Source organism: Falco biarmicus, chromosome 2 (assembly GCF_023638135.1).
Source record: "Falco biarmicus isolate bFalBia1 chromosome 2, bFalBia1.pri, whole genome shotgun sequence".
Lineage (NCBI taxonomy): Eukaryota > Metazoa > Chordata > Aves > Falconiformes > Falconidae > Falco > Falco biarmicus.
In genome coordinates this window covers 18050076-18076519 of record NC_079289.1, presented here as the reverse complement: position 1 = coordinate 18076519, position 26444 = coordinate 18050076, and the positions used below count along the sequence as shown (strand labels likewise).

At 43.0% G+C, this 26444-nt stretch overlaps 1 protein-coding gene across 8 annotated transcripts in view; it reads right to left on the bottom strand.

Moving 5' to 3' along the window:
* Nucleotides 1-26444, bottom strand: part of ELMOD1 (ELMO domain containing 1) — a 64522-nt gene that overhangs the window by 20913 nt on the left and 17165 nt on the right. For 6 of the 8 annotated variants that reach the window (XM_056327654.1, XM_056327656.1, XM_056327653.1 and 3 more), the window contains 3 exons: nt 16312-16406; nt 1076-1221; nt 895-923 (listed from right to left, as the gene is read on the bottom strand). In XM_056327654.1, the coding sequence (XP_056183629.1) occupies nt 895-923; nt 1076-1221; nt 16312-16328 (192 nt within the window). In that variant the 5' untranslated portion in view covers nt 16329-16406. Of the gene's footprint in view, nt 1-894; nt 924-1075; nt 1222-4758; nt 4896-16311; nt 16407-26444 lie in introns of all 8 variants that reach the window. The other 2 variants (XM_056327657.1, XM_056327658.1) reach the window with 1 other exon arrangement.

Below are 26444 nucleotides of genomic sequence, written 5' to 3'. Positions count from 1 at the left end.
CATTCACCCAATTACCCTGGAATTGATAGCCTTCATTTGATGTTTCCTCTCGCAGCACAATATCTTTCCTTTCTCTTGTATATCATTGCACTTTGTAGATGTGCCCCGGAAGTTCAGTATTCAAAAATCGACACGTCTTCCAAAAATTAAGAGTTTGAACTTTCTGGTGCTTAATCTCAGAACTACACAATTGCTTAAAGGCAAGCTTTTAAGTAACATTCTGCCTTTCTGTTTGTGCTAGAAGTACTATACTGAGCTAGAGGACATTGTTTTTGCTAATGCCAGGGTAAGCTTTTCAACATCACTGATTCTCATGCCAAAGAGAAATGGATGACTAAATGATGCTATTTAACATATACACAAATGCTTTGTGAGAAGAATTTAGGTTAGCAGAACCAGTGCCACAGTGAAAGGATGAAACTACAGAGGCTCTTCTCCATTAATATATTTAAAAGGAAAGCAGAGAACAAAGTTGTCTTGGCTATCTAGGTACTGTTGCCTTCAGCCTCTTTTATCCCTGCTTTCCAGACAAAAAAACCCACTGATGTGTAAAATGGGTAAAGCGACTGACTGCAGATTACAGAAAATTTAAGACAGGATGAGGAATCAAGCCAAGAAACCCCTAATTACAACACATCACCCTCATCTCCACCGTGTCCTGTTGCCCCCTTGACTCTATCAGTGCCATGGCATGCCTGTCCCTGGAGCACAGGACACTCTCTGACATTGCTAGATCACCTGCTATTGTGAAAACACTTCTCTTCAGTAGAAGATAATTTTAATGTAAAATCGTATCAAATCTTGAAGTGATTTTGGGGGGTGAGAAAATAGCAAACTGAACAAACCAACTGCACAGGACAACAGAAAAGGTAAACGATTAAATCTTTCACTCACCTTACTTTTTGAACCTTTCAGTGACGCCTCTGAAAGAGAACAGTGTTTGAAAGCACCATATCAGACAAGCTAAATTTATATTGGATTCATTGAACAATTTATTTATAAGAATGAAGTCATACTATTTTTAGCACATGCAGAAAGGTACAAAGGCATGCAGAACTAACTATTTTGCGGTTACCTATTTTCATAGTTCGGGCAGCTCCAGGTTTGGTATTGTAACAGATCCTTTGCAATTCACATTGACCTGTTAGTTTCCTGACCACAAATTTCAGGCAGCGCCACAAGCATTTGCAGTAGAAGTACAGGCATACCTGGAGAAACATCCTGGCAAAAGAAGAAGCCTGAAAATAAGCATCTTGAGCGGAGTTCACTTCAACAAGGTCAGTACCCAAATAGAAGGCACTTCCTCACCGGAAATTCCCATTGCCTAAGGGCACCTTTAAAGCAAAGCAGCATTCACACTGCAACTCTTACTCTGGTAAGTGTTAAATCATGCTTTTTAGTCTTAGCCAACATGAAAAACCACACACAAAGCACCAGAACTGAAAGCACAGAGTAAGTCAACTCCCGAGTTCTTATAAGATTATTTCTAAAAAAATTTTGTTCCCTTGAAATAAAAGGCCATATAGTTTCCACTAATGCTTTGGGGAAACAGGACCACATGAAAAGGGAGCATAGTCCACCCTGTTACCTTGGCTGCTGAGGATCCAGGGAGCCACTACACCAGGGGTCCTCAAACTTTTTAAACAGGGGGCCAGCACGCGGATGAAGTGGCAGGCAGTCATCTGCGGCTGCTTGGTTCCCCCCCCCAACCCCGGGGGGTGGCAGGGGCGGGTGGCAGGCGGGTTCTGTAAATACCAGGGGCCGGATCGAGGACCCTGGGGGGCCGTATCCAGCCCGCAGGCCGTAGTTTGAGGACCCCTGCACTACACCCTGGCTTAGCTTGGCCTCTGCATCCAGCTGCTGCAAGCAGAGTGGCTGGTTATCCCAACAAACATGAATCGGCAATCATGCCAGGTCCCCCGAGTGAAGAGTGACAACTAAGGAAACCAGAGCTTCCCCTCTTTCAAGAAGGAAGGTGTTTGAGAACTGTCCTGAGGACTGCCAGTTCTCCCAAGATCAGCTGTTATACAGCACTGATGCTGCGCAATTTCTCAGAGTACAGAGCTGACAGTAAGCCAAGCCAGCCCTTATTTAGATACTGTATCTAGTTCTGAGCCCCAGCAATACAAGACAGACTTTGACAAACTGGATGGATTTCAGTGGAAGGTCCCCAAGACTGTGGAGCACAGACCCTGTGAGGACAGGCTGGGAAAGCTGGGCTGTTAAGCCTAGAGCAGAGATAACTTCAGGGGGACCTAACGGCAGCCCCCAGTGCCTGTGTTAAGACCGTGCAGGACACAGAGCTGGGCTCTTCACAGTGGTGCAGGGCAGGAAGGCAAGGGGCAACAGTCATAAACTGAAACATAAGAAGTTCAGCCTAGACATAAGGTGAAACCCTTATGTTCAGAAGCCCTGAACAGCCCAGTCTGACCTCAGAGTTGACCTGCTGTGAGCAGAAGTTTGGATCAGAGACCTGCTGAGATCCCTCCCAGTCTGAACTATCCTGTGGTCCTATGAAAGCCTGAAAAAGGCTGCATACATTAGAAATGCTCTATTTTAAAGTCTGTTAGCATTGCAGCTGCTACCAAAGCCCACATACTGCTACCACAATTACATAACACACCCCAAAAACAGATTTCACGGGCTATAATTTATTTGGACACAATTTAGCTTTCTTGTTTTTACAGCTATAAAGGCACAAATCCTGCCATGTTACTCAATTGCCAACCTCCACAGGGTGCACCAGGTCTTCAGGTGGGGAAGAGGATCCACCAAGGGTCCTTGGATTCAGAAGCACATCTCAGAAAAGGCAAATTGCAAAGACCTGACAATGGGAACATTGACACCTGGGTATGATCCTAGGCAACTGGCTTTAGGTGGCCATGCTAGAGCAGGGAGAGGGGACTAGACGACCTCCAGAGCTCCCTTTCAACTTCAGCCTCTCTAGGATTATATTATGGGAGAACATCAACACAGCTTCGATATGTTAGCTTGCCATCAAATGGTCAAAAATAATTTGGTCCATTATGTTCTAAGCCTCTGTGTATGCATATATCATTAGCTCGTTACTTCCTCCACGTGCTGTTGTTGCTTTCAAAAGCAAGTCATTTGTTAGGAGGCTCTGTATTATCTTTTTCAATGGAGTGCAGTGGTTATTCTGAAATACTGAATTCCAGATACTCAGTTCAGTTACAGCTTTAATAAAGCTTGAAGAGCTCCTTCACTTCCTAAGAACATTCTGAAGGGCATGGTGTAGAAGGACATTCAAGGAAGGGAAGATAAGTTAACTCATGTTAATATGTCCACACGGGAGTTTAATCTGCTTTATGTTCACTTTAGTCTAATCGCCTTTGAAGGGAGATTAAGCTAAGGGAACTAAAGCCATTTTATGTTTAAGTGGAGAGCATCCACACAACTATTTAACGTGCTTTAAAAGCATCCACTTTATCTTCACACTTTCAGTTAATTCACTTAACACTCTAAAACGCCTGCATGCAGGCAACCCCCCTTGTCTTTATGCAACAGGAAGCCTCTATTTTAGACAAAGTGAAACCTAAAGAATGAGGAATCACTCCCACGCTGGAACCAAGTTTTAGACAAGCAAAAGTTTCAGCTACTGACACTAAAATATTTGGGCATTATTGTCATCATCTGTCTGTCCTGTGTTCCCACCCCCATCCCAAGGTGGGCCAGAACACACTACTGTGAGGAGTTCTTATGTGCTTCAAAGCAGGTTATCATCTTCAGCACTAAGAACAAGACCAGTTACCAAGAGGCAAGTCCGTCCTCAACCAAGCTGCTATTCTTTTAAGTTCTTAACAGTCAGAAGTGTAAGTCAGTCTCATATAAAGTCAACTAATGCCTGCAACTGCAACCTTTAGTAGCAGCTTGAAAAACCCACAGGCTAACATCAGGCATCTTGGCTTTCCAGTAAACATTTGATATCAGCCTTCACAGATTTTACTAGTCCATCATCCCTGAAGAATCCAAACACAGCCTATTCCTCAGCCTCCTCAGAACATCCCAACTCTGTAGTCAGGCTGAAGGCCCAGAGAAATTAATACAAGAGGTTAATGACAAACAGGCAGGTAGAGTGCAGTAAAACAAAATTCTGGGTTTTCACCATACATTTATAGTAGAAATGTATGGTGCTTTCTTTTGGCTTCCTTTGTTTTCCAAAGGTTAGGTCTCTATTAGAGCAACTCACTACCCAAAGAGCTCATTTATATGAAAGAAGGGAGGAAATACTCAACTTCGTGTTAACAGCCTATGTAAGAAGATTTTCTTCTTATGAGCAAGATAGCTCCCATAAAAACCACAAGCCCTTTGAGAAAGTTCATGCCTACACTAAATTGCCTCCAGGGCTGAAGCATCACAACCCATTTCATTACTTAAAGCCTTGTTTCTTACTGCATTGTGTGATGTGGGTAAAGTTGCAGAGTGGGGCGAAGAAGCTGGGTACCTTTGAATTATATGTTGCCTTTAGGCTCAATGGCAGATTTGCAAATGAAAGGAAAAACTCTAAATGGAATAGAGCTGTGACCACATGGTTGCAACCACCTTCCCCACTAAAGTTTTGCTTTGGCTGCGGTTTCACAAAGATTAATAAAAATGCATCTACTAATAACGCATCACTACAGCACACAAACACTACATCTGTGATACACTAAAATATACTTAGCAGCTATTACTAATAAAGCAAACACACACTAGTTTTGACTAAGTAACTGATAGAAGAAAATTAGCCTTAGTGGATACCTTCAGTTTTCTACTACTCATCCATCTCAAGCTTACAGTTGAAATCTTCCATTAGTAACATGAATGACAAAAAGTAACACAAGTTTGGTTTTCAAAGGGTTGTTCTTTATAAAAAGGAATACTTGCTTGCAGAAGTCCTGTAATAAAAGCATACTAGTGATTATGTAAGTCAAGTTCTATGTTAGCCACTACACACTTCAGTTCATGTAAGCAAAGTAGAGACAGTGGCAGCTATAAAATAAAACATAGCTTATTGTCAACAAGAGCCCACATGAAGCATAGCTTGAGCCATGTGTCTGACCACAACACTGTGGCATTCATTTCTGGTTTGGTTTAGGAGACAGTTCCAAACCTTCTCTCTGCTCAACCTCTTCTGTGTTTTTGGGTTGTTTTTTTTCTGCTTGCCTTCACAGGTTTTCTCAGTACAGAAAATAGTGTGCTTCACCAGCAGTTTGTGTAATCACGTACAGTGATACTTAAGATCCCAAGGTGACCTTTAAGAACTGAAGTATTACAGAAATGAAGGTGTTCCTCAGAGACTTGCACTTTCCTCTTCCTCGTCCTGATACAAGCTCCTTCTCCTCCTGTATTACATGCTGCTGTACAGACCTATAGATTTCTGCCTATACAGGCAAAGTGCATTACAAGAATTCATACAAACACCTATTCAGGTAAACCAAAGAAAAAACCTGTATAATAAGATGTTCAGAATAGGTGCACCCCTATGAGTAAAAAAAAAAAAAATAAAATCTATGAAAGGGGGCAGGAGGCCTGCATGGACGAACAAGGAGCTTCTGGTAAAACTCAAACAGAATGAAGTTTACGGGATGTGGAAAAAAGGACAGGCCACTTGGGAGGAACATAGGGATGTTGTCAGAGCACACAGGAAGGCAACAAGGAAGGCTACGGTCCATTTGGAATTAAATCTGGTGGGGGAGGTCAAGGACAACAAGAGCAGCATCTTCAAGTACATCATCAGGAAAAGGATGACTAGGGAAAATGTGGGCCCATTGCTGAATGAGGGGGGTGCCCTGGTGACGAAGGACACAGAGAAGGCAGAGCTACTGCACGTCTTCTTTGCTTCAGTCTTCACTGAATGTAGCCAGCCCCAGGGGTCAGTGCTGGGTCCAGCCCTGTTCAACTTACTCATCAATGACCTGGATGAGGGGACAGAGTGTGCCCCCAGCAAAGTTGCTGCTGATGAAACACTGGGAAGAGTGGCTGATGCACCAGAAGGCTGCGCTGCCATTCAGCGAGACCTGGACAGGCTGGAGAGCTGGGCAGGGAGGGACCTCATGGAGTTCAACAAAGGCAAGTGTAGGGTCCTGCACCTCAGGAGGAACAACTCCGTGCAACAGGGCAGGTGAGGGCACCTCTGCAGAGAAGGACCTGGGAGTTCTGGTGGGCAGCAAGTTGCCCATGAGCCAGCAGTGTGCCCTGGTGGCCAAGGTGGCCAATGGGACCCTGGGGTGCATCAGGAGAAGAGTGGCCAGCAGGTGGAGGGAGGTGATCCTCCCCTCTGCTCTGCCCTGGTGAGGCCACATCTGGAGTGCTGTGCCCAGCGCTGGGCTCCCCAGTTCAAGAGAGACAGGGAACTACTGGAGAGGGCCCAGCAGAGGGCTGCAAAGCTGATGAGGGGACCGGAGCATCTCCCTTATGGGGAAAGGCTGAGAGAGCTGGGCCTGGTTAGCCTGGGGAAGAGAAGAATGAGAGGGATCTTATCCATGTCTACAAATATCTTAAGAGCAAGTGTCAAGAAAATGGGTCCAGGCTCTTCTCAGTAGTGCCCAGCAACAGGTCAAGGGGCAACAGGCACAAACTGCAACACAGGCAGTTCCACCTGAATATGAGGAAGAGCTGCTTCACCTTGAAGGTTACAGAGCACTGGGACAGGCTGCCCAGAGAGGTTGTGGAGTCTCCTTCTCTGGAGGCATTCAAAATCTGCCTGGATGTGATTCTGTGAAACCTGATCCAGATGAACCTGCTTTAGCAGGGGGGTGGACTAGATGATCTCTAGACATCCCCTCCAACCCTGAACATTCTGTGATGCACACAGGCCCAATCAACAAGCAGTTCAATTGCCAAGGATGCTGTATGAGTAGAAACACATGCAGCCATCCTCCCATAAGTCAGGGTTACACATTCCCAGTCATTGATGCCAGCAGTCACTTAGACATCAGAAGCTGCCTATTAGCTCCTGAGCAGTAACCAATGCAACTCAGTATAGTTCTCCCAACTGTGGCTCACAGAAAGTCACTGAGCTCTGAGAAAAATATACTTGTTACTTGGGTTCCAAGAAGAAAAAAGCAGAAAAAATGATCAGAAATGCAAAATATTCTGTAGAATTCACTTGCATGTCTTGAAGAGACTTATAGAATACCACCCAGCACTTAAAGCTACCACAACAATAGCCTGAAGTGCCAGGAAATGTAAAGGTTTCTTCTGTGTAATTAGAAAACATCACTTTAGGGCTGGGATATGCACTTATTTCACCTCTCCTTCTTCCCTGCTCTTCTACCTTTAACTCCTTCATATCTTCCCTGCTGTGTGTCACACTGTTTCTGAGCTCTAATTTTTTGCTAAGAACAGCTTTAACAAATAAAAAGAAATGAAACAAAAAAAACCCCAACAACAACAGAAAAATTAGGTAGTCAGTACCCTGGCAAGGACTGTCAGGAATGCTGCAAAACCAAAGAAGCAATTGATCTTTATCAGCAATAACGGGGCACAGCAGAGGTTCTGGAGTGTTGGTTTCCATGAGGGAGCGGATGAACAAAGGTGGTTCTACAATTGCTGGGATCCTTGCAAGACACAGAGAAATTTAGAGCCAAATAGAAAACAAATTAAGAGTATCACTGCTGCAGTCACACCACTTCTATTCTCCACAGCACGTGTTGCTTTGCCTGGGGTAAAAAGCACACTGCAACAAGAAGCAGAGAGAACTGAGCATGTTGTTTCACACCCTGACATTGCAAATGGAAGGACAGAAGTGGTTCTCAGCATGGAGTCTCATGGTTTGCCCTTGTCTAACCCAACTGATGTTGGGCCAGTGTGATGGGAATGGCATACATGATGGTTATTAGAATTTACAACTCTTCCCAGTGACAGTATGACATCACATTTTCATGAAAGCTGGCTTTTTATTTAAAGGTCACTGGCTCTAGACAGCCTTTTCCATGATAAACAGGCAGAAGCAAAACTGAGCAAAAGGTTTCCAAAGTTGTGAAGCTCATTCCTGATGTGAAAAAAATTAAAGATTGATTACTGTGCAACATTTTTGAAACTAATAAAAGTGTTTCATCCCCTCACTAATTTCAGAACCTTAGTATTTTCAAAGCTAGTAAAAAACAGAACAAATACTTTGGGTAAAATGAAAACTTCAACTAAATACTCAGTGCTAGTGACTACACCTACAATTGGGGTGGGGTGGGGCGTGAAAGAAGCAAAGCCCAACAAAAAATTTTAAATACTTTAAAATAATGAAATAAAAGTCACAATCTACTTACACATTGTTTTCTTTCCTGTATGTACTCTTTTAGGTCCTATGGATAGGAAAGATTCTTACACAACTATCTTTCCTGATGGACAGACTCAGCTCAGAGAAGGAAGTATTGTACACAAATATTTCCCTCCTTAGAATTCTGATTATAGCTTGAGAAATCAAGGATGCATCAGTTATGGATGACAAGCTATCAACATAGGTGAGTGAGCAAGTGGCACTACCCTGCTAGGAGCTAATTAACCTAGCTATCTTTAGTTTATTTGTATAACTTACAGTGTATATACAAGGTCAAACAAGAAGTAACATACAAACACACCAATCTGCCACAGGCAAATCTGCTATTAGCTCCTTTACAAAACAAGAAATTTTTTTCATTCTTTGCCTTTGCAGACTTGACAACTGAAATCCATCTTATCTCTTCATTTAGACATGAAAGCAAGTCACCGTGGCAACGAAGGAAGACATAAGAGTAGTTTTTAACAGCAGCTTTCCACACATTCCCTACTCTCGCTTTTTGCTTGCTTGATTTTCATTTCATCTGATGTGACTCCAGTAAGACAAATCTTATGCTTAAAATCTGCTAGTGCTTACAGACTGTTTTGCAGTCGATCAAGAGAAGGTGTCAGGTTTCTAGAATTAATGGAAAAAACCTAGGTGTCTGCTACAGTTGGTTCTCCAAGTTGTTATTATTTCAGATGTTTAAGATAAGTTATAGTCAAAATGAAAGTGTCACTAACAGACTCCTCAAAACCCCCATACAAAGATGAAAGCACTGAAAGATTAAATATTTTACTGAGAAACAGTTTTTATGAAATAAGATTTATTTCAGACTTTAGTTATAATTCATATCAGAGCAAGCTGAGAAAGAAAAGAAACCTAGAACAGCTGATTTTATTTAGACATTGCCTTGGAACAAAGAGTCCTGCAGTTCACTGGCCAACAGCACTCCCCTGAATTTAGCAGTTTAGAGTTATTCCAAGTACTGGACTGTTTTTTAAAAAAAAAAAAAGCTTCTCATTCCACTGGAAAGCAGCAGCTGTTTAAAACAAGTAGATGAAAACCCGTAGATGAACTTCTGTTAATTAAGGATCCTCCAGTCTAAAATTATATTCTTATAAAAGATCTAGATATCAAAGTAGCTGCTGTTTGTGGAAGCACAGCCCCTTTCTTCACTATTCAGATGTGTAGTACAATCCTGGGAAAGGCAGGAATAAAGAAAGCAATTGAGACTGAGAAATGAGACTGCACAAGCAACTGATTCAATTTAGGACTTATTCTGAAGTTTTGAAATGGTTCAGATACTGTAGGACTTCAGTTTATTAAAAGCAGTCTTACTGCATGGCACCGCAACATGTACCTTCTCTTATCTTTTTAATTGTCTCATTCAATGGCTGAACTTTGTGTTAGAAATGTATTGAGACACATTTTAAATTACTTTTACAACAACAATTTCACTTCCCAGTTAAAGTAGAGACGGTGACTGTCAGCAAAGGTAGGTAACTTCAGAGCTGAGCCATTTTGCAAGAGATAAAGGGTGCCTTTCAGAGTAAGCCTTAAAGAGAAAACACACATACAAACACATCCCCAGCGCCAAAACTAAGCCACCTGCCCCATGGGTCAAGTAAATACACATCAAAAGCAATAAAACACTACGTCATAAGTTTTAAAAGGGATATTAAATACTTGTCTATTGTCCTAAATATCAGTAGGAACAAATTTATCACCTTCATGTAAAACATAGTTTAGCCAGTATTGTCAATAGCATGAAGCAAATATTTTTACTTCCTTTAAATATGAGGATGTACAAGTGTTACTTTGATAAAACTAAGCAATTGCTTCAATTGCAGAAGACTAGTCAATGCTCAAAGTTTTACCTTTCCCATTGCTTTTTATGTAAGGCCCTTAAAGCTCCATATGTTTGTGGATGATAATACAGATTGTAGTCTATACTCAGCCTCAGTGAGACACATCTGGAGTACTGTGTTCAGAGCTCCCCAGTACTAGAGACATAGGCATACAGAAGAGGTCCAACAAAGGGCCACAAAGGTGATAAAGGGACTGGGAGCATTTGTTGGAGGACATACTGAGAGCTAGGGGCTCAGGGGGATCTTACCTATGTGCATAAATACCTGTTGGGAGTAGCAAAGACAACAAACTCCTCCCTGTGGTGCCCACTGACAGGACAAGCAGCCATGGGCACAGACAAATGCAGGAATTACATCTAAACATAAAGGTGTTCTTTTAATTTTTCTTGTTACTGGTTTTAAATTGTAAGAGTCACTACCTAAACTCCAGGTTTGATGTTTTGATTGTCTAGAGCTTAAGAGTGGTGACAACAAGGTTGAGTGTTTATCGGTAAGAATCAGGGGGATGGCGAACAGGGCAGATATGGTGGGAGTCTGTTACAGACTGCCCAACCATGATGAAGAGGTAGAAGAAATATTCTTTAGAGCAGCTGGTAGATCTCACAATCGTTAGCCCTTATTCCTGTGGGGAACTTCACCTTACCAGGTGTCTACTGGAAACACAGTCTAGGAGGTTCCTGGAGTGTGTGGAAGATAACCTCCGGGCACAGCTGGTGAGCCAGCCAACTAGGGAAGACACCTCGCTGGATCTGTTGATTGTGAACAGAGGAGGACTGGCAGGGAATGTGATGACTGGAGCCTGTCTTGGGCATAGCGATCACAAAATGACAGGGTTTTTCATTCTCGGAGAAGTAAGGAGGGGGATCAGCAGAGCTGCCACCTTGGACTTCCGGAGGGCAGATGTTGGTCTGATTAGGAGCCTGGTTGGCAGAGTCCCTTGGGAGGCACCCCTGAAGGGCAAAGGGGTCCAGGAAGGCCAGTCCTTCTTCAGGAAAGAAATCTTAAAGGCGCCGGAGCTGGCTGTCCCCATATGCTGGAAGACAAGCCCGTGGGGTAGAAGACCAGCCGGGCTGAACAGAGAGCTTTGGCTGGAACTCAGGGGGGAAAAAAAAGGAGAGTTGATGACCCTGGGAAGGAGGGGCAGGCAACTCAGGAGGACTGCAAGGAAGCTGTGAGGTTATGCAGGGAGAAAATGAGAAGGACCAAGGCCAGTGAGAACTTAATCTGGCTACTGCCATAATAGACAACAGAAAATGTTTCTGTAAATACTTGAGAAGGGCTAAGGAGAATCTCTGTCTTCTATGGCATGTGGGGGAAACCACAGTGACAAAGGGCGAGGAAGAGGCTGAGGTACTCGATGCCACCTTTGTCTCAGTCTTCAATAGCAAGACCAGTTGTGCTCAGGGTACCCAGCCCCCTGAGCGGAAGGACAGGGGCAGGGGGCAGAATGAAGCCCCCAGAATCCAAGGGGAAAGGGTCAGGCACCCGCTACAACACTTTGGTACACACAAGTCTATGGGGCCAGATGGGATCCACCCAAGGGCGCTGGCAGAGCTGGCAGAAGTGCTGACCCGCCACTTCCCATCAGTTATCATTAGTCCTGGCTAACCAGGTGACTGGAAGTCAGCAAACGTGACATCCACCTGCAAGAAAGGCCAGAAGGAGGATCTGGGGAGCTAGAGGCTGCCAGCCTGACCTCGGTGCAGAGGAAGGGTGTGGAGCAGGTCATCTCAAGTGCCTTTACGCAGCACGTACAGGACCACCGGGGGTCGGGCCCAGCCAGCAGGGGGTTATGAAAGGCAGGTCCTGCTTGACAGACCTGATCTCCTTCTACGGCAAGGTAACGGGCTTTGTGGATGAGGGAAGGGCCGTGGATGTTGTCTGCCTGGGCCTTAGTAAAGCCTTTGACAGGTTTCCCCACGCAGTCTCCTGGAGAACCTGGCTGCCTGTGGCTTGGGTGGGAGCAGTCTGTTCTGGGTAACCAGCTGGTTGGACGGCCAGGCCCGGAGAGCGGTGGTGAACGGGGTTCAATGCAGCTGGCGGCTGGTCACACGTGGTGTTCCCCAGGGCTCAGTACCGGGGCCAGTTCTGTTTAATATCCTTATCCATGATCTGGACAAGGGGCTTGAGTGCACCCTCCCTGAGTCTGCAGAGGACCCCAAGTTGGGCGGGAGTGTTGATCTCCTTGAGGGTAGAAAGGCTCTGCAGAAGAATCTGGACAGGCTGGATGGATGATGGGCCGAGGCCAGTGGTGTGAGGTTCAACCAGGCTCAGTGCCGGGCCCTGCCCGTGGGTCACACCAGCCCCAGGCAGCGCTACAGGCTGGGGCAGGGGGCTGGGAACTGCCCCGTGGGAAAGGGCCTGGGGGTGCTGGCTGACAGCCGGCTGGGCATGAGCCCCCAGTGTGCCCAGGTGGCCAGGGGGCCAGCAGCGTCCTGGCTGGTGTCAGAAACAGTGTGGCCAGCAGGGCCAGGGCAGTGACCGCCCCCTGTACTGGGCACTGGTGAGGCCGCACCTCGAACCCTGGGTTCAGCTTTGGGCCCCTCGCTGCAGGAGGGACGTCGAGGGGCTGGAGCGTGTCCAGGGAAGGGCAGCGGGGCTGGGGAAGGGGCTGGGGCACAAGTCTTCTAAGGAAACTGGGGTTGCTTAGCCTGGAGAACAGGAGGCTGAGGGGAGACCTTATCGCTGTCTACAACTACCTGAGGGGAAGTTTTAGCAAGGTGGGGGTTGGTCTCTTTTCCCAAGTAAAAAGTGATAGGACAAGAGGAGATGGCCTCCAGTTGTGCCAGGGGAGGTTTAGGTTGCCTATTAGGAAAGAATCTCTTCAACGAAAGGATTTGAACAGGTGGTCCAGGGAAGTGGTTGAGTCACCATCCCTGGAGATATTTAAAAGATGTGTAGAGGTGGTGTTTAAGGACATGCTTTAGTGGTGAAATTGGCAGTGCTAGGCTCATGGTTGGATTCGATGATCTTAAAGCTCTTTCCCAACCTAAATGATTCTATGATTCTAAACAATCATAACAGGTTATTCAGAGAAGCTGCAGAGTCTCAATCCCTGGCGATTCTTAAAACATGACTGGACACAGCCCTGAGCAATCTGTTGTGACTGATCCTGTTTTGAGCAAGGGGATTGGACTTGATTTCCATAGCTGCCTTTCAGCCTCACTAACCACAGGATCACAGAATGGTTGAAGGATAAACATACTCTCAAATGGAAAGGTCTGGATGAAAAAAGAGAATTCAGCGATATTAAATACAAAACAGACTTTTTAAAAAGTTGGACAGGAGATATCAAGCTGGTAAAAAGTCATGTTAATGGTCCAACAGATAAATAGTAAGCACAGCAGAAGTAGCACACAAGTTACACCAATTCCTCATTACCTGCACTCACATCTGCAGTATTTTGTTTAGAAGACAAACTGTAGTAGCAGAGCGCCCTAATGCAGCATGCACTTTGATAGTAGCAGCAGAGACTGCAGCATGCCTCCAATGCACAAACCTGACTCACAGCTGAGTGGCAAGTCTGCCTACATGTGAGAGTCTTCCCTTACAAGCTGGATTTTAAAGCTGTTGAAAGTCCTTCTTGAGTCTCCAAGTGAATACCTGTTGTGTGAAGTTACTGCAGGTAAACTACCATCATAACTCAGAGAGCAGTTAAGGTTATCTTAACTTTACAGATGAAAACCCTGCTCCTCTCTATATACATTTTATGGCATTTTCTATGACACAGTCAACAAGATGACTTGCAGTTTGTGTAGACTTAACTCATTGGTTTTAAACACAGAGAGATCTATGCCATTAGCATCTGCTGCTCCAGCGTCTCCTCCATGTTGTGCAACAGCAAAAACACTGTGCCACTGACCAGTCCTTGCCATCAGTACAGCATGTTCAGCCCTGCATCTGATCTTCACAAACAGTTAATCATGCTTTTAGTAAGCTCTGGGGCGGCTGCTGCTACTAGTAATGGACAAATGCTAGCGGACACAGCATACATTAACTTGTTTCCAGCTATTTCCAAGTTGGAAGGCTTAATATCTTTGTCTCACATGTATTATCTCCACGCAGCTCCAAACTTCACTGCCTTATTTCCCATCATATAAACCTGCAACCACAACACATACAACAGAACTCAGTATCCCCAGTGAAGTGCTTTTCTTGGAGGATGACCCCAGTTTATTTCATCTCCCCACGTCTTCTATACTCACAAAATATGAGCAGTACAGTACTCATATTAATTCATGTCAAAGGACTGACGTAAAATAAAATGCCTCTAAGTAACACAACAGCTTTACTGTTTCAACAGTGCTTTCCCATTTGAGGTGCTCTGTATTCCCCACCTCCCAGCCATCTGACTTTCTGTTCAGCATTTAGAATACTGGATTTACCATGACAAAGTTTTAGATTGTACTATTTAGATAAGCAATTGCTTATTGATAAATTGATCTACCTTGGCTACTTAAAAGAAGCTACTACCATCAAGATCTCTCAAATCTTTTAGGATTCACTGACTTTAGAAATACTATGGCAAAAAAAGTAGGAGATAGTTCCTTCAAGACAGCCTCAGGAATCCAACTATTCAGAACAGCACTCTTTCTCCAACATGGAAAAACACCAAGGACAGCTAAAGGAGGGCAGAAACAAGCAGTTTCAAGGTAAAAGCAAAATGTTTACTGTAGTCTGGAAAAGCTGGCAGCTTAGAATTGTCAGCAGCTCAGTTTCTCCATCATGAGGAAACAAAATTTCATTAGGCTCAAAAGATACCAGGTCATTATGGGAGCAAGCTGTAACACACTCCGTGACCCCACCTGGAGGCTCTCACCCCACCCACAGTATGCTAAAGTCCCATTTGTGCAGGATTCATGACCCACATCCCTTATGGCACCAATCTGTGACCTTGGGTCAGGCTGCTGAGCAAGTCTGCACAAAGAAACGAAGGTAAAAATTGTAGGAGGCAAGACTGTTGAGATGGCAATTACTAGCAGGATCCAAGAAGGAAGGCTCCAAAATGGGAATGTTATAAAATTGTGAAAGGAAAAAGCACTGCAGGGATTAGCCTGGCTAGTTGCAAACCATAAGGTCACCAGACCAGTATCGATAGAGTTTGTGGAAGACTGGGGCCCATCCAGGATCTACAGAGCTGCAGGGGCCAATCCTTTCCCTCCTGACTGGTGCCTATCATGGTGGTGAGCATACTAATGCTTTGCCTAATGGCTCATTAAATCTCAGCTGTCTTTTGTGGGTGTTAGCAAATAAGTAATTGCTTTATGCTTTTAACCTGCATATGTTCTGCTTACAGTGTCCTTTTGCAGCTGGCTCAAGATACCTGAGGAAACTGACCCAAACACTCCACAGAAATGCTTAAGCCAAGGCTAGCTTGGCAGCAAAATCATTACAGATGATCAGCCTAGAGATAATGATCCTGATAACCATAATGTATAAGATTTTTTGCTATAAACAGTCTAAAAAGAAAAATATAGTGACAGATGCTCTATACAGAAACATATGTTTCATCCCTCTTGAAAGGTTTTTCCCATCCAGACAGAATATGATTTCTTTGGTTTATAGACAAATTAAGCTCTTGATCTGTATTGTTATTCTAGGAGTGCTCAACTCTCTCCACTGACTATAGAACCAAGACAACATGAGCTCTCTGCACCTACAGCTGTTGTCTGCAAATCCCTCATTCTATCCCTAGTTTATACAGAAAGAGCTGCAAGTCATACATAGGAGCAAGGAATAGGCTTTTCTCCCCAAATTGAGTACGATCAGCTTCAAAAACATTTTCACATTTTCACCAAGCATGTCCCCTTTTGCACTTTCACAAATAACACTCCAAAAATCCAGACAGCAGACAAGAATGGGGAAAAAAACCACCCAACATTTTTCAAGTGCTATTGTATGTTACTATTTCTGCTATTTTTCCCCTGATTTATCAGGCACAAGTGATTTGATACATCACTACTCCAATCCCACAAGACAATTCCCACATTCTCTACTTCTATAAAGAACTGGAAAGGAAATGTTAAAATAAAAGTTTTAATTAAATAGCAAAATCTAGGTGAACAGAAAGCAAACTAGTTTACACCACGTTCTGTACTACCGGTAACCACTGAATCACTTAACTGACTGCCGCACAGAAGTAATTAGAATAATGTAACACTTTTGAAAAAAATACAGAACAGTTACCTCAGGAAGTGTTTCATGGTGATGGTTTGGTTTATGTTGCTGGAGTCGTACCCTGTTGATCACCGATGACGTCTTCTTTCCAGGTGATATCAGTGCTGTAAAAATAGAATTGAGATGTATTTACTAACAGGGGAAAAAAGAAAAGTTACTTCAGTTTTCTAAATTATTTTTGAAACAAACATCTATGGAAATTCATAGCAAAGATGTTAAGGAATCTTATGTCAATAAAAACAGACTGAAAAAAACCAACATAATTTGTCCGCACTCCTCAGCCTGAGCATATACTTTGACCAGACTGTACTACCCTTGTCTCTTTTCTGAGAAGTAAAAATTTGAATAAGAGTACAGAAATAAGTGAGAAAACTTGAAGAAAAATCTAGACAGTTTCAAATACTTCTTGTGTTCTTCAAACACATGTCTGGTTCACAGCAGCTTCCAAGCAGCAGTTTGAAGAGACACTAGGCTCACTACTGTTAGAAGCCCTCTGTCCCCCAGAATTTGCAACAGTGCTTAGAGACCTTGGGTAAAAGTAGTACCTAAGCAAAGAGCTACTAGTGGGTTCTGATTTAATTCACTACAGTAGATGTCAGGTAATCAATTTTCCTGGTGACCAGCTTTATTAAATGACACATGAGGTCCTAAAATAGATACAGTTGACCAGGTTGCCCATCTGTCCTGACATCTGGTGTCCTACAGTTAATATTCATTATGATTACCATCTAGCTCCAGTAGAGGAGAGGAACAGGAAGAAACATCATAAATATAACCCTGCCCAGGCACTGCAGACTCTCCCCAGTCACCACCCCCTTACTTCAGGTTTCTAAGATGGAGTATTCACAAACAAGTGATATTTGACTAAGAGATGTAGACTTCTCAGATTACTGTACTTCATTTGCTGCAAAAGGCAACAAAACATCTTTACTTGCTGCCAGAAAACAGGATACCACTACACACCTGCTAGTGGGACAGCTTAATCCAAGACAAAGGCAACAAGATCACACTTTCAAGCTCTATACTAGTACAAACACACACAGGCCTGAGTGAAAGCTATGCTGTTAAGAGACCATTTAAGAGCCCGGGTTGTTTTTTTTTTTTATTATTAGCATTGCATGCAGCATGCTGAAAAGCACCTGAAGGCCTTAAATAACTAGCCTCTTTGGTCACAAAGTTATAGATCTAGAGAACCTCAAATCTATTTTCTTTCACAGGGCCTATCAACACTGAAGAGATAAAAACCTTCTCACCCTACCGTGTTCTCATATTCTTTCCCTTTTGTAACTTGTGAGTTTTATATCATGCTGTTGCCTGCTGACAGGAACAGAACAAGTTTAGAAAAATGCAGCTATCTTGTTGGATTACATCACATACATCTTGCTAAAAATACATAATCCCCGAACAGTGGAAGCTTCATTCATTTATATTGTTTTTGACTGGCTGAATCATGTTACTGTCCCCTGAATACAGCTGTAATTGGTGCTGACTGCAGTGACGCCTGCTTGCAAGGGCAGAGAGATGCTAATATCCAACTCCGGTTCATTAATGAACTGGAGTAGGCAGGCTCCTAACGCTTCCTGCTGCAGCCTTTGATAGGTCTTCAGTGACAGCAAACATAGGAGATAGGCAAAAACTGGAGGGGATGTAACCTGCTCCCATTTCTCCAGTCTAATAATTTGCTGTTCTAAAGATACAGTTTGTGAAAGATTCTCACAGCCGAGTCTCAGCTTTTTAGCATCAATGTGAGCAAAGGAAGCTTCACCACAGTATTTGACCTGTAAGGGCAACAGTGTAAAGAATACACCAGAAGTGCCAGGAGCTGTCAAATCAACCTCCTCTGAAAGTATGTGCCAGCCCCAGCCTCTGAGGTCAGCTCCTTGATTCTGATCAAGGCTTTTGCTGAAAATGATGCTGCTTTTTTACTACTGCTTTAAAGAGAAGAGAAATTCCACTTGCCTGAACTCCAGAACTGGCTTACCCAAATGTGGCATGGTAGGAGCTTCAAGATACTTGCCCTTCAAGAACAGCTACCAGCTATAGCCAATTATAAATTTGTTTTGAATACTCATTAAAAATTAGACTGTTTAAACCCCTGTATTTTAAGAAGTCAACATTGCTGTTCATAAACCCTTGCCTTCTACCCAGAAAGATAAACTCAAAGGAACGTCATTGGTTACACAGAAAAAAACATAACTAAGTGACACCACAAGCATGACAAGTGGTTAAAAGTGCCAATTTTGAATCTCTTTATGAGCACACCCTTGGAATTACAAGAATAATTCTCCTTGCTTTCTCCCTTTTAATTGAAAGGGGGCAGGGTGGGGAAGTCACCAAAGAAACTTTACAGCTGAAGTCCTGATGCCACAGAAGGCAACATCAAAGTTCTCCAGCTTAGAGAGGAACAGTTCACCCTGCAGGCTTCAACAGCGAGTCCCGACAGCACAGGCCCAGACAATAACCAGGTCCACAGAAAGTCTATGGCCTCAAAAGCAGTTTCCTCCACTGGAACACAAGACAATCAAATTCCACCTGACTCTACCAAGAAGATTTCAAGGCCTAGAGGCAAGACTTCCAGCACAAACAAAAGCACAGAAAGCCTATGCTGCTGTCTTCGTTCGTAAGGTAAAAAGTTTAATGTCTGGCAGACAGGCTTTGTAAACGCTGTCATCTGCTAAGTACAGGGATAGAAACTGATGCCATGCTCTGCAATTCTTGCAATAATTCACTTACGAGGACACACACACGACAAAGTTATTGACATCTAGGCTAGATTGGGAAGCCAAATCAGAAGGTGAGAGTTTACGGTCATCTTCAAACAAGTAGGACTGGCAGGCAGCATTCCCCCATTTCCATATACCTCTACTGAATTCCTCCAGGGGAAATCAGTAAAGATTTTCTGTGAAGAAAACAGCCTTTAAACTCTTCAAAAAGACTGTTACCACAATTCACAGCTAAATTCAACTATGCATAAACCTGTAGAGCCACAAGACCTAATTTCTGCCAATCTCTTTTGCTCTCAAAATAGATTTAAATGAAAAAAAGAAATAAAATTCCATACAAAATAAATGAGTACTCTATCTTCCAGTAAAGTTGTTACAGCATCTCAGTGAACAAGAGCAGCTATATAGCTTTGGATTGCATGAACACCACTTCAGAGTTTGCCCAAAACGTTTCAGTCAATTGCCATTACATGTGCTGAGAAAAAGAAAAAACAAAAGCATTTGTGGCTAGGGAGAGGGACTTGACCGCTTGTCTTCTTAAGGAAAGAGTTTCCTTAGCAAGTTGGACATCTGCAGATCAGGAAGGCTTTAAGGTCCACTTGCAGGAAAAGAACACACATATGTGAGTTTTCTACAAGTGATAGATAATCAGGGTAACGAATGTTTGTAAGCTTTTTGAAAGAGCAAGCACAACAAGTACACAATTTAGCTGAGAAGCTGACAGCAGTTATGGACTTGGGGAGACTGAAATACAAGTTTCTGAAGACTCAACTTCCTGCGCTTCTGTCGGAAAATACTAGACTCTTAGCAGGACACTCAGAGCCAGCAGGTATCCAGTGGGGACCAGCCTGTTGGCCACAGCACCCACCCACCACTGAGGAGCCCGAGTTTGTGCTTTTACATAGTTTCACTAATGTGAACTTGCAGCTGTGTTTTTCTGCAGACTAAGAAAATGCTTCAGCTTTAAGCTATACACATTCACGTTTTCTCAACAAGAAACCTGCAAGAAAACTTCCCCTCTTCTCCTTTTGTCAGCAGCTTTTCAGCCCTTTCTGATTTTAAGTCATGCAGTTGGAGCAAGCCTAAAGACAAGTAGGTTTGACCTTGTTAGCCATCCTTCATTAATTCCCTAGAAGTAGCTTAAGCCAACAACACAGTTCCACTACTGAAAACCCCTTGGCCTTATGTAAAAAGTTTGCTCTTTGGCATGAAACAACTCATGTTCTAAGGCTCCAAGACTGAGGGTGACAGAGCAAGGATGAGATTTGGATCTCCCATACACTCAAGTTTCTCAGCTTGCAGGATTTTATCCTACACCACACCACTTCCACAAATCAACATCCTCCTCCCTCCAACACCACACCCACATACCCATTCACTGCCAATTGTTTCATCCAGTTTATCTTCAACTAGACAGGAGTTTCCCTTCCTAAAACTAGCTCCAGCTTTTCTTGGAAGAGAAGCAGTACTACTATTATCACATAGAACAGCAAAACCATGCAAGATCTGTCTCAAAACAGAAATGAAGCTTTCCCTAAATAAACAAATGTTAACTATTTCAATTCCTGTGACTCTATGATCCTTTACATAGTATAGCAAAACATGCATCAATGTGAAAGGTGAACAATTGCTGGAGGCTAAAAGAAGTCAAGAGTAAGCCTTAAAAGTCGCCTCTATCTGAAACAGAGGGTTTGCTTTGTTTGTCTTCAAGAGACCTGCAGATACACCTGAGTGAAAAAGTTGTGTTATTTAATAGAAATCACGATATTTGCAGAGTAAAATATAAAACCAAACTAGTTTTCTTCCCAATGTTTGTCTTGTAAGCTAATGGCTCACCTGGCATGTTGTAAACATTTTAGAAGGTTTGTATTCTAATTATAAAGAAAAAGTAGCTATGCTGAAGAGGCAAAATCAGAACCATTAAGATGAGCAGGCTGAATATAAGACTTTGTTTAGGTGGATCATTAGATGACAGTTCATCCAAACTTTCCTCCTCACAAAAAAATAAAAAAAGGACGTATGTTTGAAATAGCAGGCAGTAATTGCAACAGTCATCATGAGTGCGGGGGGGGATAATTCATTTATTTTTAGGTTTAGTTGTTTTACTTTCAGAGTAGGTGCTTTTGAGCTGAATGCCACTACCACGATAAAATTGATTTCAGATTGCAACTTTTCAGTAGCATCCTGGGTTGCCACTTCTTATCCCTCATTCACCTCAAAAGCCTACGTGTACTTATTTGTGAGGGACAAAAATCTGAGCCTTATATCATCAGAAGTGTTTTGCTACCCTACGTTCTTTTATTTTATTTTTTTTTTTTTGCTGATGGGAATATTGATGCTTCTCTATCCTGAACACTAATCTGCAATAACTAGAATTAGAAGGGGGAAGAATAGCTGATACACATTATGAAATGTCCCTTGAGGTCCTGGTGGATAGCAAGCTGGCTGCAAGCTGGTGGTATGCAAAGACAGACAACAGCACCCCAGGCTGTGTGAACACAAGCAGAGCCAATAAGTAGATTGAAGGAAGGGATTATCTTCCTCTGCCCAGCACTCTTTGGACCACATTTACACACTCTTTAGTTTGGGCCCAAGCAATACACAAAAGACACCAATAAACCGTAGAGAGTTAATCAAAGGCCACAGGTGATGAGGGAGAGGCTAGGGGAGACAGGCTTGTTCAGCTCAGGGCAGAGACAGCTTTGGGAGACCTAGCAGCACTTCCAGAGCCTAGAGGGAGGACATTGAGAAGTCTTTGATGGACTCTTCATAGCGGTACAGGGCAGGAAGGTGAAAAACAACATGCATAAACTTAAACAGAAGAGGTTCAGCCTAGATGGGGAAAAATTTTTCCCCCCCAAGAGGAAAGTCAGGCAGTGGCACAGGTTGTCCAGACAGATTATGCAGACTCCATCCTTTGATGTTTCAAGCCCCAAATGAATGAAGCCCTGAGAAACCTGACCTCAGATCTGACCCTGCTGTGAGGTTGGGGTGAAGACCTTCTGAGGTCCCTTCCAGCCTTTGATTCTCTTCCCCATAAGAGTGACTGTGGGGGAAGCAATCTCAGATACCCCGAGTTATACTCAGAGTACTCTATATAACATACAGGGAGCTCAAGTCCTTGCTATTTTATTAGTTTAAGAGCTACCAACCTCTCACTATGATCCTCTCTAATTTGTAATATTTTCCATGAAACAAGCTTAGCCTGAGGATGGAACAAGATTACTCCCTCTACCTCATCTCTCCTGACCACTCCATTTGACCATAAACAAGTCATTTTAAGCGACCTAAAAATCAAGAATAAGAGTGCACAAGAGTCCTGCCAGTATCAATATAACACACAAAACCCCCAAATACACATAAAACCCCAACAACTCCAGGACCTCAGTTTGGTGAAGCCACACATTCTCAGCAAGTCTTGTTTATCAAGCTATCCCACAGAACAGACATATACTTACTTGCACCTTCCAACTTGCATTCATGCCCAAAGCTGGAATAAAAGTAACTTCAAAACATATTGAAAAACACAGTAAAAACAGAGAATCTTTGACCATCTCAATTACAACATAGTTGCTTAAGTTCTTTGAATGTTATAGGAAGAACAGTGCATAGACCTCTCCAACTCAGAACACATCCTTGGGAAAAGGCTCTCAGGAACAGATTGCTTCAAACCTCAGTTCCATGGAGTTCAAAAGCACTCTGCATGGCTCAGAAGCAGTTGTGCCTGACACCAACAGGTACAGCCCCTGGAAGGACCCACCTCAAAGATCAACAGCGGGTGCTTGTTTTTGTGAGCTCAGTTTCCTGTCTCAGTACAGAAAGGTATTTTCGTTTCCATGTGCCCAAGACAAGCCTATATTAAATTTTAAGCATTCTTTAGAAGAAAGTCTTGGAACAAAATGTCACACTTGATTGATGAAGCTAATAAGCAAGACCTGACTTCAGTCACACTGTCACAGGTAATAAGATTTTTCTCCCCTCTCCTAATCTCCATCACATTGACATTTTAGGTTTCTCTGTCTCACTAGGGGAGTGAGGGAAAGGCTAGGTATGAAGTCAAAAATCATCGAATTTTAGTCCTGTCTAAAAAAGCCTGTGAGCATGAGCACATACAACACAATTAAGCAATACAGAGAAAGAGCCCTGAATAAAAGTTTAAAATCACAACAGAGCTGGGGGAGTGGGAAAGCACAAAAAACCCCTTTCTTCCAAGCCACAGAACAGTGCTTTGAAAGTGTCTAATTCTGTAGTCCTAACTTAGCGCTTCACTTCAGTCCATTACTGCCCCTTTAAAGTGGTAAACAGCATCACAGACAAGACAGAAACAAGCAAGCATCAAGAGGATCTTACAAAACCTGTAAGACAGTCACATAGGACTGCATTTGGGTTTAAGAGAACTTAACTCATTAAGTCTCACATGCCAAATTACCTCTAACACCATCCAGTTCAGCCTACACGCTGCAGCTCCTCAGTAGATTTTTGTTGAGCCGTAACCCAGTTTGATGAAGAAAACATCAAACCAAAACTCAGCATTGTAGAAACATTTCCACGGTTTATTCCTGATCTCTGCCCTTTAAAAGAAAAAGGCTATGGTTATGTACCTGTGTTTGAAGCAAGATAAATCCCAGAAATTCAACAAAGGAAATGTATACGTACGTAACACATACAGGCATATTTTGCATGTAGAACTGTAGCTATAATCTACTTTTACCAATTTCTATCAGCTCTGCTCTACTACAATGTTGAAAGATGTTGAGGACAAAATTATATGAAGTCACGTCAGGTCACTGGTGAAGACTTCACTGGGTACATTCTATTTCTAATACTAAATACAAAGTTAAAAAGAAGAGGAAGCTCTCCACACCCCAGAGTACTGTGAACTTCTAGAAATGTAATCAGATGCTTAACTTGAACAGGAATTAAACTATTCAAGTACTGTCTCTGTCTATGTTTCCATCCTTAATAAGCTTACTTTTCTTATTGAGGAAAGTGTATTTTATCCAGAAAAGACCCAAGTAGATGATACCTCAGCTGAAACTGAAGTCTCATTTTTGAAAAAAGCCTTCAACCCACAGCAGCTTCCCTCCAACCACTTGATGCATTATAAAAAAGCGTAATTTTTAGCCACTTCTCATGAACTTTCGCTTGACCACTGATGAATACACCCAAGAGAACAGCATCACCATCTGGGCAGCTCATGTGTTCTACATGGTTTGTGGTGCAATGTTTCTGGCCTACTTGACCTGTTTCCAGATACACTACACAACAGCTTGTAGCGCAAGGAAGTCTGTTCTAAATGAAACATCACACTTGGTAGCAACATTCCTTCAGGTTTAGAATAAATCCTATAAGACTGGATGCATAAAATCCAAAGATACTGCCTGGTTAGCTCCCAGACTTAATGCTCCACAGAAGCTCCATAGAAAAAACCCCAAAATTACTCTTTCCAAAAGTGAACGACTGAAACTGTTTGTTTTGTCTTCCCTTCTTAGTTTCCATCTCATCACCTAGATGATAGGAGGTTATAAGAGAAAAGGCAAAGATGAAGTATTAACTTGTCACCAAAATTAACTGAAGTCTAGATTTGCTTTAGAGCCCTACCAATTCCTGACATGCAGCAGTTTGCAAGGGAGGAACATCATCCTAACAATGGGTCACAGAGACCTGCAGTCTCAATAGAATTACAACAGAGATGCTTGCTCTTTCTTTTCCACTGCCTTTCCAACATCTTTTATATTTGCTTGGACCACACAGAGTTAATTCAGCTGTCAGATCAATACAACCTCACGCTGAGCAACAGCCTGAAAGCATGTAGAACTAAAGACTTTCATATTTTTTTTGTTAACTGACAAAAAAAAATAATTAAGGACACTAGAGGTGTCAAGACAAAGGCCAAACAAAGCTTTCAAGCTAGAGGAGCATAAAACAATTTATTTACCCAGGAACTTGGTGAAGATTAGACACCATTCATACTGATCTAACAGAAAATTGCTCCATGTGTTGCCTAGTTTTCCTGTCACTGCATCCAGATTACTTTGGCATGCAATCAACAACTTTTCCACAGAGCTCTCTGAGCTAGACAAGCAAGAGTGGGATACATGAGAGCTTCTGTATGTCCTTCTGTAATTTTACAGACATGCTCTTCCCCTAAGACAGGACTCAAGGACAAGGGCCTCCCATGCAGTAAGCCAGTCAGATAGTGTCGTGAAGTTCCACATTTGAGAAACTGTAAGCATCCTATAGAAAGCGTTATGCACCAGCTGTTAGCTGCCTGCAGTCCTGCAGTCTGCTGAGGGACCACAATAAATGAGCAACATACTTAATCTGCAGAGAAGAGGACTAAAAATCCCACTGCAGATTTTTTGCAAACCTCATGGCCTACTATTTTATCTCCTGCTTGCTGCTCAGCGAGATGCTCTGCATCCCAAGAGGCAGGAAACCAGGACAGCTCCAAGTACATGACCTTGCTGGAAGCTCTGGTTATGCACTTGCTTCCCAGAAGAATCTGCACAGGGTAGGTTGCTCTGATTTTACCAATGTCTGGGGTGAGGAGAAGTGGAAGAAATAATCTATTTGCTCATGGAAGCAAAAGTTTCCTTAAGTTTCTGCAATAAATATTGCAAACTCCATGCTTTGGTTGAAACAGGTTTAAGCCCTTCTTTAGGGAAATGTTTTGAACAGCAAGATGGTTAAAAAAATAAATATCACTTTAGGGGTATCTTCCCAAAGCTGTTGTTCAGACAGGCCTATACACCAGCAGCTACCAGTAGACTCTTCAACTTGGAAGTCACAGGCATCTTATCAAATTTTAGCTTCCATTAAGAAGAGTTGTGAACAACTGTAAAAGTGACTGTATTAAGATTCACTTCACACTTTTGTAGCTTAAGCTAACTCCAAGCAGCACCAAAATCTAGCACTGCTTCTGTAAGTAGTGGAGAAAGCAAGCTAGGATAGAGCTTGGTGACAGGGACATCCATAGCAAGGAGGGATGCAGCAACACAAACACCCCTCTAACAGGATGAAGCGAAAGGAGAAGGTGATGAAGATCTACAAAAGGTAAAAAAGGAAAGAATGTTTTGAAGGGCAAACAAGTTATACCAGCTAGTAAGCAAGACTTATGAAATACACTTTCAGGCATGGTCCAGGAACCATCCTTATGGGGTGATTGCACAAGATGCCCTTTCTCAACCAAGTAGGAGAAGTCAGTGGCAAGGGAAATGTGAGGTGCCATGGTGCTCTCCTTCCCTCTGCCACTTCCTGCTCAGTCCTACCAGGTGTTTGCTTTCTTTTAGGTGCCCAGTTTCAGACAAAAAAAGCATGCTGGCAAAGATTTGATAGCAGAAAACTGGAAAGAGGGGAAAAGACAATATGGGAAGAGATGAGAAAGAAGAGACATGAAGACCATTAGAAACTGTTCCT